The sequence below is a fragment of the Primulina huaijiensis genome, chromosome 7 (assembly GCF_012295235.1).
Source record: "Primulina huaijiensis isolate GDHJ02 chromosome 7, ASM1229523v2, whole genome shotgun sequence".
Taxonomy (NCBI): domain Eukaryota; kingdom Viridiplantae; phylum Streptophyta; class Magnoliopsida; order Lamiales; family Gesneriaceae; genus Primulina; species Primulina huaijiensis.
The window spans coordinates 15,737,192-15,751,197 of NC_133312.1; the positions used below are offsets into that span (position 1 = coordinate 15,737,192).

The 14,006-nt window shown below is 42.3% G+C and overlaps 1 protein-coding gene across 1 annotated transcript; it reads right to left on the reverse strand.

Annotated features, from left to right (window-relative positions):
• Window positions 1-9,069: 9,069 nt before the first annotated feature.
• On the reverse strand, window positions 9,070-10,446 carry LOC140981626 (uncharacterized). Its single transcript, XM_073448051.1, has one exon. The coding sequence runs from the start codon at window positions 10,444-10,446 to the stop codon at window positions 9,070-9,072; it is 1,377 nt and encodes a 458-aa protein (XP_073304152.1).
• Between the last annotated feature and the right edge of the window lie 3,560 nt (window positions 10,447-14,006).

The window sequence follows — 14,006 nt, forward strand, 5'->3', positions numbered from 1 at the left end:
ACACAAATTTGCTCACTTTGTTTTTACCATATCACTCAATCGTCATTCAGTCGCCCTCAATCGCTTTTTAGCTTATTTCACAATATTTTTCATTTTATAATATCTTATCAATAAAAATATATCTTAATATATTAAGTACCGTATAAAACATGAACTTGCTCACTATTTTTTACTATATAACTCAGTCGCCATTCGGTCGCCCTCATGTGAAAAAACAGTAACCAACAAGAAACAGAATACAACAAAACTCCGAAAAACAAAGCTTCAAGTATTCATAACAAAAGCAAACGACTTTGTATACTACGATTGTACTAAAAAAAGCATCAATGATCAAAAAATCACAAAGAGAAAAAAAAACTAGTTAATCGGATTTTTTTCCCACATAAATCAGGACCAATACAACATTTTCGAAAAAATACAACAGCCACTTCAAGGTTTTCTCAAGCTTTCAAGAGAAAAGTCCTTCCCCGCTCCTCCGGTGCTACCCCGACGTGTTTTTCTCCAAGCTTTCGATCATATAATCATAAAGGCACGCGTGTATCACCTTTTCCTCTTCATTAACACCATTATATTGATGTTATATACTTAAATGCATGAGGTTCTCCTCGGCTAGCATAAAGATTCGTTTTGATGCATGTTTGTCACGATTTTTGCATTCATGTGTGGTGTACTCGCATTTTTTCTTGTGGTTGTGCAAGGGGCTGTCGGTTGCTGATGCTAGAGGGGTGTAACATGTCAAGGTTTAAGGAAAATTAGTACTAGGGTCGAAACAAGTGCTTTTGGCCGAAGGGTTCGGGAGAAACGCTTCGCCCGAAGCTTGATGGTGAGCAGATCGGTTGATGGGGAGGCTCGGCTGTGCCAGAGGTGTCCTTAGCACGGGACCAAGTCCTAATGGGTCTGGACCGTGGCCTAGGGTGGCTCGAACATGGTTGGGGCTAGGGTAGAGGCCGCTTGATTGAGGGACGTTTGTGTTGGTCTCGGGCGTGCTTCGGGTGTAGCTAGTGATCGTGTGTGTTTTGAGTTTCATGGGGCAGTGGCCGTGAGTCTTGTGGGTCCAGTAGGGTCCTAAGGTGGGCTAGGAGGGGCTGGTGAGTGGCTGGTCCCGTTGGTTGGAGACTGGGATCGAGAACATGGGAAGAGTCGCACCTAGGGTTTCGATTGGTGATTTGCCGAAAACTCCAGCAGCATTTCAGGGGCTGTTCAAAGGTTTAAGGGGTCTTGTTTTGATGGATTAGGGGCTGTTAGAGTGTGGTTTAGGTATGGTAAAAGTTTGGGAAAAATTTGGTTAAGTTTCGGGACGATTCGGGTTAAAATTGGGACCCCGGTCCAAGTTTTAAAACGAATCGATTAAGTTTTGAAACGAGCTTGAGTTTACGTCTAAGAAATGCTTATAAATATGTTTTGGTATGTTATAAGGAGTTTGGTAAGCTTCGAGTCGAAATTTAGAGGTCCAGGGGTAAAACGATCATTTTGGATTTCTAGGGGCAAAATAGTCATTTTGCACTCGAGGTGAGTTTATAGTCTTGGCAGTGCCTTGAGAACATATTTATCATGTTTTTAAATGTTTATGCATCATGTATATGATTTTTATGTAATTATGAAAATTACGTTGCATGCTTGATTTTAAGAAAAATTTATGTATATGCATGTTTTACTAAGTGATGAATATGATGACATGATTTTGAAGGAAGGAAATTCGTTGTGAATAATACGAATATGTTAATATGATGATATGTAAGACCAAAGCTCAGTGGACGGGTAATGCTGTCACTTATGTCCCAGCCGCTGGGTACCGTGGTTACATGTAGATGGATCCATCGACTGACATGATAATACGAAAGTTACGGCTAACGAACGGAATTCAAATCAAGAAAATTAACACGTGTACGTTGATATGATGACATGTGCTATGATTATTATTATGTTTTGACTGGTTACGATTATGCATACGTTTTTCCATGATCATGAAATATATGTTGAATACGGTATTTTTCACTGCTGCATGATATGTATATGTATTTGATATCACAGTACATGTGTATTAGACTTTTGACTCACTAGGCGTGTGTGATGTAGGTGAGCTTTTGGTTGAGGAGACTGGAAGTGCTGACCTCTGAGTAGGCTGGGCTGGATATACGTGCACGACCCGAGGACCACACTTTTTCGCACATCACGTTTTTATGAGCTTTGAGTAGGCATGATCAGTTTTATACATTATTATGCTATGATGTTTATTTTCAGTATTTTACTTGTTTTAATTTCGTTCATATATGGTTAAGGGCCGAGTTGGCACATTTTTGGACTACTGTGTTTATTTGTCGATCATTTACGATTATTTTTAAATGGCATAATTTTCAGTAGGGTGGCGTGTATGCAAACTATTTAAATGTTAAATTTCGAAAATTGTGAGCTTTAAAAAAAAATTAACAGCATTTTCAAATAGTAGACGTTATATAAATAAAACCATAAAATAATATTGTAATAAACAATTTTTTTACATGAGAGTGCCTAAACAACAATTTGGGTCGCTTGACATCTACTCTATTACGAAGAGATAAAGAGGAACGTGAGAAACATTCAAAAGCGTTCATTTCTTGTATTTTGAGAGAAAAAAGAAATTACAGTGAATTGTTCCTGATGTTCTTATATCTAACGCTTGTTGATCAATAAAATTGCCCACCGTGGACATAGATCATTTACGACTGAATCACATAAATTTTTTGTCGTGTTCTTAATTTCATTTCGAAAAGATTTCTATTCATTTTGTTCACTGTGATTGCCGTGACATTTGATTCATCATGAATATCCCAAAATTGTGCATATAAATTAAAACACTTGCTATTTATATGCTTACGAGACCGAATAAATCAGAAATTTGTCCGCATTTAATATCATCAACCATGGTGATACTCACGGAAAATTTCGGGTCCGATCCCAACAAGCGTCACTAGTTCAGACGTGGGCTTTAAAATCACCCTAAGCCTGAAATCAAGAATAAGACCGTTAGAAGGGGGCCAGGAGGGTGTCCTGGCGTAGCCCCTCCGACGCTCAAGTCAGAGACTGAGGATATATGGGGGGAGCAGCTAAGGGTGCTGCTGAAAACAATATAGTGAATGAAAAATCATACGCTCAAACCTGGTATTTATAGGAGAATACCTTGGCTGCTCATTGGCCCTTCACCTATGGGCACTAAAGATGGGCCGGGAGTTTGGGCCTGAGCTTGATGGGCTCATCCATGGCCCTTCACCTGTGGGTCCTAGAGATGGGCCGGTAGTTTGGGTCTGATCTTGATGGGCTCATCCATGGGGTATCACCAGTCTCTCCCTCCCGAGTCGAACTGAATCGCAGGTTCGAAGTTCGATTAGTTGTGCTGTCCTCGGGTTACCGGGTGCGAGTTGTGCATTTTCTTCCTGCAGCTCGTCAGTCTCCAAAAATTCGGAAACAAATCAAATCGCAATCTCGGCCTGAATGGCAAGATTTTGTTTGGGCTCTCTAAACAAGAGTCATTTCTTCACTCCATTTCACTTCTCCCCTGCATAATTTGTTCTGCAACTCACATACGCTCCACCATCACAGCTCACCCGCCCAGCCGAGCCTCGCCTGCTCGCCCACGCCGAGCCCTTGCCTTGCACGCCTACTCGCCCAGACGCGCGCATACCCCGCCCACCCATACGCCTCGCCAGCCTCCTCGCCCGACCCCGAGCTTGCCCCCGCCCATGCCAGGTCCTCACACGAGTGCTCGACCAAAAGCTCCCACGCTCGCCCCTCGCCCTGCTGCACGCTCCCCCAGCGCCTGGCCGTCCGTTCGCCCCTGCCGAGCCTCGCCTCCTGCCCATCCATCCGCACGCTCGCCCGCGCGAGATCGCCCCTGCCCTTCTCGCCCACACTCGCCCAACGCCCGAGCGCCCGAGCGCCTCGCCCGAGCACTTCGACAGCGCACGCTCGCCCTCGCCCACGCCAGCGCTCGCCCGCACGCTCGTGTGGTTTCTGAAGAGCTTTTGGGGGCGTTGTCCCCAAACCCCCATGACCTGACCGGACAGGTCGATCCTCGCGACCTGACCTCTCCGTAATTTTCGCAGCGGCAAACATAATTCGTTATCGACGAACCAAATCAATTTTTCTAATACCTTCTGCCCTCGTCACCCCCATATTCAAGGTCCTCTACTAAGCTTTTGAAGGAAAGTAATTCTCACTTCCCCGTGCCCTTGACTCATCTGCTAGAATAATCCTTAGCAGGAAAAATGAAACTTCAACCTCATCACCATCTAACTCCACTACTAGGCGATCCCTTAGCAGGAAAATAAAACTCTCACCTCATCATCTCGTAACTCCTCTGTTAAGCCGGGCCTTAGCAGAAAAAATCAAACTCTCACCTCATTATCTCTTAACTCCTCTGCCAAGCCGGGCCTTAGCAGGAAAATAAAATTTTTCTCCTCCCCAACTCTGCTCCTCTACTAGGCGATGTCATAGCAGGAAAATAAAATTTTTCTCCTCTCTAACTCTGCTCCTCTGCTAGGTGGTGCCTTAGCAGGAAAATTTAATTTTTCTCCTACACGCTGCTCCTCTACTAGGCGATGTCATAGCAGGAAAATAAAATCTTTCTCCTCTCTAACTCTGCTCCTCTGCTAGGTGGTGCCTTAGCAGGAAAATTTAATTTTTCTCCACCCCAACTATGCTCCTCTACTTGGCGATGCCTCAACAGGAAAATTTATTTCTCCTCCTCCACTCTGCTCCTCTGCTAGGCGGTGCCTTAGCAGGAAAATAAATTTTTTCTCCTTCACAACTCTGCTCCTCTGCCAGGCGATGCCTTAGCAGGAAAATAAAAATTCAACCCCTCCACCCTCTAACTCCTCTACTAGGCGATGTCTTAGTAAGAAAAATTCAATCGCAATCTCCTCACCTCTGCTCCTCTACTAGGCGATGCCTTAGTAAGAAAAATTCAATCTCAATCTCCTCACCTCTGCTCCTCTACTAGGCTCAGCCCAAGTAGGAAAAATTTATTATCAATCTCTTCACTTCTGCTCCTCTATTAGGCGATGCCTTAGTAGGAAAAATTTATTATCAATCTCCTCACCTCTGCTCCTCTACTAGACTCAGCCCAAGTAGGAAAAATTTATTATCATTCTCTTCACTTCTGCTCCTCTATTAGGCGACGCCTTAGTAGGAAAAATTTATTATCAATCTCCTCTCCTCTGCTCCTCTACTAGGCTCAGCCCAAGTAGGAAAAATTGATTATCAATCTCTTCACTTCTGCTCCTCTATTAGGCGACGCCTTAGTAGGAAAAATTTATTATCAATCTCCTCACTTCTGCTCCTCTATTAGGCGATGCCTTAGTAGGAAAGATAAATTATCAATCTCCTCACCTCTGCTCCTCTACAAGGCTCAGCCCAAGTAGGAAAAATTTACTATCAATCTCCTCACCTCTGCTCCTCTACTAGGCGATGCCTTAGTAGGAAAATAAAATTTAATTATCCTCCTCCACTCTACTCCTCTGCTAGGCGATGCCTTAGCAGGAACATAAAATTTCTCTCCACCCAACTCTGCTTTTCTGCTAGGCGATGCCTTAGCAGGAAAGAACAAGCTTCAACCTTCCCACCCCTGACTCCTCTACTAGGATCAGCCTAAGTAGGTAAAATTTAATTCATATCATCCTCATAATACAACATCCACGAACTTAATATAAAAACTCGGCTTTATTAAATTTCAACTGATAACGTAAGACAAATTCAGAAACGAAATACACCAAAAATAAAGTCAAGATTAATATTCTCTATGGTGGTAAGCGTTCCCGGGCCTCTTTAGAGCCTTACCCAGCGCATTCTCCAACTTTCCTCTCTGCTCCTCTTGTACCGCCACAGGACAAAGTTACCCACTTAGAAGCTTCTCCGAATGACTCTACAACTGTAAGACTGAGCTTAAGCTTCCATGCGAATGCTCGCGACCTCTCTTTTCTTCTTCCTTCACGATTCTTTCATAACACCGACGCGCGACCTTCTGGTCCCCGCACAAGACTCCAACCCCCTTCCCCACAGGAAACTTCAGCTTCTGATGATATATGGACGCTACTGCTCTAAAATTCTTTAGGGCTGGTCGCCCCAGAATTCCATTGTAAGCGGATGGGGTGTCCACCACGGTAAATGTCATCATCTTTGTTATACGCAGAGGTTCGTGTCCCAAAGATAGAGGGATGAACATCTGAACCAAAGGCAGGATGGCGTGTTCTGCAAACCCATACAGCGGGGTGGAGACCGGCTCAAACTCAAATCCCTCCACCTTCATTTGATCCAACGTGCTTTTGAACAAGACGTTCACGGAGCTTCTATTATCAATAAATATCCTCGCCACATCATAATTGGCAATGGTGGCCGTTACCACCAAGGCATCGTTATGTGGAGTCACAACACCTCGGAGGTCTTCCGGCCCAAAGCTGAGGGCGAGGTCTTGTGGTAAGTCTGCACCCCCAGATATCTCAAAGTTCTCCAGCCTTCTCCCACGTGCCTTCCGAGCTCGCCCCGAGTCTCCATCAGTAGCGCCCCCCGAGATCATATGAATCATTCCTCTCGTAGGGTGGTTATCCTCATTCATTCCCCTCCTCGGTTCGACGGGCTCCTGAGGGACATCTTGACATCGACCCTCCCCTCTCTGCTCCCCGATCCTCTGATTTATCCATGGAGGGCCTTGACCACGCCTAGGGGACGAGCGAGACCTCTGTCGACTCCTGGATGAGGATCCTTCTCGTTTATCCCGCGAAGGCAATCTAGCACTGCACTCCACCCTTTGCGACTTCTCCCACCTCCCCTCGGACTCCCTCACTTCCATCACCTTGTCCCGACTCCCATCCAGAGGAACATGGGATGAGAATTGTCCTCTGCCCCCAGCCTTATCATCCTCCCTCTCATCCGCGCCTCTCTTCCTACTTCCTCTTTTCGCTCCCTCAACTCCACTTCTCCCAGGTCGCTGCTCCATCCTCTTATGCCGTTGGGCATCTTAGAGATTTACATATTTTTCCGCCCGAGATAACAGATCATCATAAGTTGATGGAGGTTTCTTCACTAACGATTTAAAGAACTCTCCTCCTCTAAGTCCCTGGGTAAAGGCACTTATCATGATGTCAGGAGTGGCCGCTGGTATCTCCAACGATGCGTTGTTGAAACGCTGGACAAACTCCCGCAAAGTTTCAGCTTCTTGTTGTTTCACCACAAACAGGCTCAAATAGTTTTTTTGGTGTTTTTTGTTGCTAGCGAATCTGTGCAAGAAAGCAGTGGAAAAATCCTCGAAAGATCGTATGGAGTTGGGCTGCAAGGTGTTAAACCATTGCTGGGCTGACCTCACCACCGTCCCCAGAAACACTCTGCACTTGACCCCATCTGAATATTGATGTCACAGGGCCGCATTCTCAAACCTCCCCAAGTGTTCCTCGGGGTCAGTATGTCCATCGTACTCACCCACATTCGACTGTCGAAAATTTGGAGGAAGCCCTTCTTCTAAAATGGCTAGTGAAAAAGGACTTCCTTTCTTGGGTGCCGGCGCTCTGTTTCCCAACTGCTGCCTCAACATCTGTATTTCCTTCCACATTTCTCCCATCTCACTAATCTCCCCCCTTTGGTGGGGTTGTGGCTCTTCAACCCTGCTCTGGTGGCCCTCAGCATCTTCCTCACGCTCCTGACGGGCTGCCTGTTCCTCTACAAATACAGACTCTTGATTCCTTTTCATGGCCTCATCCACTGCCCGGGCGATAAATTGGTCCAGCTGTTCCAGGGTCAAGTTCCCCACGTTCTCATTAGGACGGGTTTGTTCGACCCTTGTCTCGTGAAGGGGCTGCTCGGCTCTAGTCTCTTGACGAGGTTGTTCCTGTCTCGTCTCCACATGAGATGATTCGGGTTCCCTCTGAGGACGCGATGATGCTGAAGTAGCTCTTCTACTTCCTTTCTTGCCTACCATCTCTACGTCTCAACTCAAGACTTCCCACAGACGGCGCCAAGTGATACTCACGGGAAATTTAGGGTCCGATCCCAACAAGCGTCACTAGTTCAGACGTGGGCTTTAAAATCACCCTAAGCCTGAAATCAAGAATAAGACCGTTAGAAGGGGGCCAGGAGGGTGTCCTGGCATAGCCCCTCCGACGCTCAAGTCAGAGACTGAGGATATATGGGGGGAGCAGCTAAGGGTGCTGCTGAAAACAATATAGTGAATGAAAAATCATACGCTCAAACCTGGTATTTATAGGAGAATACCTGGGCTGCTCATTGGCCCTTCACCTATGGGCACTAGAAATGGGCCGGGAGTTTGGGCCTGATCTTGATGGGCTCATCCATGGCCCTTCACCTGTGGGCCCTAGAGATGGGCCGATAGTTTGGGTCTGATCTTGATGGACTCATCCATAGGGTATCACATGGCTTTACCAGTGGTTTCCCCATTTTTAACCAAATCATTTCGTTTTACTTGAGCTTCGGGTTGAATCTCATTTCATAGCTTTTAATAATAATGCTTTAATCAACGCTCCACGCTATCAAATATTAACTTTAACGTGATAGAATGTCAAGATGAAGGGTCAACTCAACTACATGAAATTCAAGTTAAATTCAATAATTTAAATGGTTAAAATCAAACTCTTGATTTATAATTCAATTTCAACCTCATCCATTTCATTGGGAATCAAACCTCGATTTTCATTCAGAATAAAGAGTAGTTTTGAACAAAATCTTGGCTAGTGCCATTTTTTAGGCATGGGGATTCTAAAAATATATATGGAAATTATACTCAAGTCACACCAAACATATATATATTAAAACAAAAGAAAACAAAGAACAAGGCAAACAGAACTTGATAAACAAACACAAACATCATTATTATGAATTATTATACCTTCCTCCCATAATACCTTCCTCCACAGCCAGCAGAGGAAATTTAACATATATTCAAACAACACAATAAACTCACACCAATTTCAACGGAGGTTATTGCTGTAAATCATGTGCTGAATCCACCATCACATGTAGTTTTATTTTGCAACATAAAAAACACGAAACACATCGTAAAACACGAGCATCGCTGTGCAGGAAGAAAGCTCAATCTTCCCACCATTGATGAGCATAAACGCCACTCTTCCTCAGACTATTGCACAGCTTCTTGCAGTTTTCTCCATCTGAACAACGGAGGAAAAGTTCGTCTACTCGACAAATCAAACCAGTTTTAAATAGCTCGACAAGAATGTTTAGCTCCACCAACTTTGCGTTCATCATAAGAACTACAAAATCGTCATCTGTTACTGTTTCATTGAACCATTGAACAATGTCAAACCCTTCGTCATCCGATGGTGCGCTGAAGAAGTCGTCGGAGCTGATGTCGGGTGCAGTAGCAGCAGCATTTCCAGCGAGGGCTGGATGATAGACAAAGGTTGTACCCCGATCCATCACGTAAGAAGAGAGGACAGAGGTTTTATAATCGATAATGAACACCTCGAAAGCTGTATGGTGGTCGGAGAAATAGGTCTTTGACATTTTTGTGATGCTTGATTTAGCGAACTCTCCAGCACCAATGTTGATGTAAAGCAATTTGTTTCTTGAGGAAATGTTCAAGAATTTGGGTAGATAAGAAAGTTCTGGCTTCGAATGCATTGTGTTTTTATCAACCAGGGACTCGATGTTCTTCATCCATGGTTTGTTTTGTTTAACAGAAGGACAGTTGGATGGAAGTTGAAAATGCTCAAAGGAGGCGAAGTTTTCGTGTCCTTTTATAAAGATCACCAGTGTGAAAGATCCAATCTTGCACACATAAACAACATTGGAGCTTTTCAAGAGCGACAAAAAGGGCCTTACCAATTCTCCCGAGTAGAATTGGTGGCTTCCCAAAAGAATGGCACCTGTGCCACCTAGGCGTAGTACACGCTCAATCTCTAACACAAGAAGAGATGGAACTGAAACCCTGTCAAGACCCCTTAACAACACAAAATCGAAATGATTATCCTCAAACTTGAGCACATACACAAATCTTCTCTTCACAAGGGAAAATGAAGGGTGAATATCAACACCTACAGCATTGAAATATCCCAACTCGCGCAATACCATTAAGTCGGAAGCGAATCCCTCGCCAACGCACAATGCTCTGGCATTCAATGACAAGAAGTTCTTCTCCATTAACGCTTTAAACATGGCTTCAGAGACGGTTTCACTGTCTCTACCGCCTGTGGCAGAGGCCCTGAACTGAGGAAGATCAAAACCCGGTGCAAAATTCAAGAATCCAGTGAAATTAACACTGGGGCTCGAGTTCAAATTCAATGGGCATTCATCAAAACTAGGCATTATTGGTTCGACCACCCGAAACACCCGGACTATTTGCACCAGTGAGACAAGCATCAATGCCACCACAAGCATAAATGCTCTCAATACCACACGCCTAACCAAGGACCCTCGAAGAAGTTTCCATTTCAAGAAATCCAAGTCCATGTTTCCCCAACTCAAATCAATTTCCCCTTTTCAGCCCAATACTTAAAATCATGAAACCAATTCAAAACACCAGAGATTTATGACAGAGCAGCTACTAACAAACTCAACTAAAATAAAGTCACGAGAAATCCCAAATAAACCAACAAGAAGTACAATCTAGCGAGAGCAAAACCTGGAGGAGGTGTGATTTCCACCCACCAGTAATCCCATTGACATTTGAAACCCAAGCCAAGCGCTTCTCGGGACCCTTCTCCCAATCAACTCAAACCACTCGCCTCCCATCTTGATCTCCATTCATGCTATAGAATTAGCTTGAAAATTACATATTTATCATAACGGGAGCTAAGGTAAGTCAAATATAGGCGTAAATGTCTCAAGATTTGAGACTGTGGTTTGAAAATGGAGTTGTAAAATTGTAGAATGGTGAAGGATTCTTCGGAGATGAATCTTTATGGAGATGGGGGACGAATATTAATATTACTGTGAAGTGGTTTGATTGTACGTTTGTTTAATTATTGGCGGAGTGCGTGTCAAATAAACATAGGTGTGAAAGTGACTAGCTTTTAATATCGCATGTGTATTTACTCGCGGCTGGGCCCGTCAGAATAAAACGGTTGGTATGATTTATATTCCCACAATTATTAGGTTTTTTTTTTAATCAAACGAAACTTAATCGATAAATCGAGCTGAATATGAACTTAACTGGTGATTGGAGAAATGACATAAAACAGGTGTTGAATCTCTCAGGAGAGATATTTCGTATGGTCTAAGAATGAGAGCTCTTAATTATGTTTTAGTGGAAAGAGATTTGTACAAAAGAGAGCTAGATGGCTTGGTCCTCAGGTGTATAGGTTTCCCAAAAGCATTGGAGATCATGAATCAAGTTCACGAGGGAGTTTGTGGAGCGCATTAATCTGGAGTGAAGATGAGATGGTTGATAAGAAGGTATGGCTACTACTGGCCATCCATTCTAAAATATTGCAATCAGATATTTGAAAGGATGCCAACCATGTCAGAAGCATGGAAATATCCAAAGGATTCCAGCAGATGAGCTCCAGAGCGTTGTGAAACATGGCCATTCAAGGACTGTGACATGGACTTAATAGGGAAAATTTACCCAACTTCATCTAAAGTCCATTCGTTTACCATTGTGGCGTCCGGTTTAGGAATTCATAATTATTCCCTTACTGAGTGTCACACTTTTTTTTTCAATCTTTCTTTATTAAATTGCTATCTTTAATTTTTTTCTATTATTATTATTAAAAAGATATTGTAGATAAAAATTTAAATATTTTCTACTATCATTAAAAGATTATATACAAATATTTACATTCTTATTTCAAATATGTACAATTATTTTACAGCGGAAGTTTAATATTTATTTATAAACAGATCATCCCAACTTTCAAATGCTCTTATTTCAGCTTCAGTTATTTTCTTCATGTTCCAATTCTAGGGTTCCTGTTTCTGGAAATTACAATAGACGAAAAGAAACAGAGGGTTAAGTCTTTAAGGACTTGGTGAGTTTAAATTAGTATATAGCTTTTAAATAAATTTTATGCATGAAGTAATAGGCATAACAATTTAGATGTTATGAATGTTGTGCAATGGAATAATAGATAAATGAAACTTTCATAAATTAACATTGGTGGCTCTAATTGAGCACTTTTTACGAGCCAGGTGAACCATTCTCCGGACCGAAATATTCGATGCGTGTTGTTCAGATGAACCATATACCCGGGACTTTTGACCCATTGTTCATTGGACTCATTTTCCGGGCCGAACCATGTTGTCCAGTGAACTCTATTTCCGGACCGAAATCTGTTGTCCATGACTCCATTCATTAACGATATATCAATCGATTCATAAATATGCAAGAAAATAAATCAGTAATTGAAATGAACTGTGGAGGATATTTTGAACATTAAATAAATGCTATTGAAATTTCTAGGCCAAATGCCAAAGGTTTTAATAGAAGAATGAATAGTAATTTCCTCACCTGATAACTTATAGTTTAGGCTTGATTAATAATTCGAGTTGCTAGAGCAAGTCCTAAAAATATATTATGAATGATATTTATATGTTAGAGTTTTTAAGTAACTAGATGATCATTTCCAGATTATTTTTTTTGTTCAAAATTTAATCTGGTTGATTTTACTTAAGATTGCAAAATTCATATTAATTAGAAAACATCTCCAAACATTACGAAAACTGGCCAAAAAGTCGGAAATATCACCAGGAACGTTCGACCACGGGAAAACCTGCGATACGGCGGCGCGTGCAGTACACGCGCCGACGGGTCCGGCGCGTGACTTGCCTTCCAGCGGCCACGCGCGGCCGATTTTTTTCCAGGTTATGTAACTTTGCAAGATCTTTAATTCTTATGTTGAAAGTTTTTTTCAAATTCCTACCTGATCAATACCAGATTTAAATATCGTTGTATGGATAACTAAGGTGTTGGAAACTTAATTTCGGATGTTTGACAAACCGATTATTTATTGGAACTAACTGATCAAATATTCGATCTATACAGCTTGCCTAACTGAAGAATATCGTGCATATTATCTAAGGCAACCGAACCCAGCTGAACTGAACTTTCGAAGTAAACCAACTGATCAGTTGGAAACTGATCAGTTGAACTTAATTGAATTCTCGAAGACAGCTGACTGATCAGTTGGAAACCGATCAGTTGATATATTCAGCCGTATGCTTCCTTCAACTAAACATGTCTCGGGAAAGAACATTCAACCGACAAAGAGTCATAGCAGATTGCAATTAAATACGAAACGCCGCACTTCAATCAATACAGCTTAGAACAACGCATTTAGGCTAAAGCAATTAAGACGCCGCATTACAATAAACGAAGCAAACAATGCCCAAGGAATGATGAAGTGGCAATCGACGGATACAAAGATTCAAATATATCTCAAGTTACCGTTGGAAAGGAAGATTATAAATATGACAGAAGATCAGCTGAAAAAGTGCGCACAAACTCTCTATTCAAAGCTTGCTATTACTCTGTCAAAATTTCAGCTCACACTCACTTGATTTATTCGTAGCAGTCAAGGCTACAATTTGAGCTCACTAGCACTTTGTAATAATCGTTAAAATTCGATAGTGCTAAGATCAGTTACGCACTAAGAACATTCTATAATACTAATATTTTCAGTTTTTGGCAGTGATAAGTCCAAACTGAAGTGGGTCAGTACAAATCTTGTATTCGATCAAAGTCTTTTAGTTGAAATCCTATCCTTGAGATAGAAGGGGTGACGTAGGAGTAATTGAAATCTCCGAACACCAGAAACAATCCTTGTGTCTTTTATTTCAGTTTTGTATTATATCTTTCAGTCAGTTAATTTCCGCAACTACTTTAGTTTAACTGATTGTCATTGACCAACAAGATTCCAAGAATCAGTTTCTCACCAAACTGAACTCAAAACTCGATAAGATCAATTTTAATTGTGAGTGTTTATTCAACCCCCCCTTCTAAACACTCTTGTTTCATTAATCGATCCTATCAAGTGGTATCAGAGCAGTTGAATCTTGTTCTTCAGTACTTT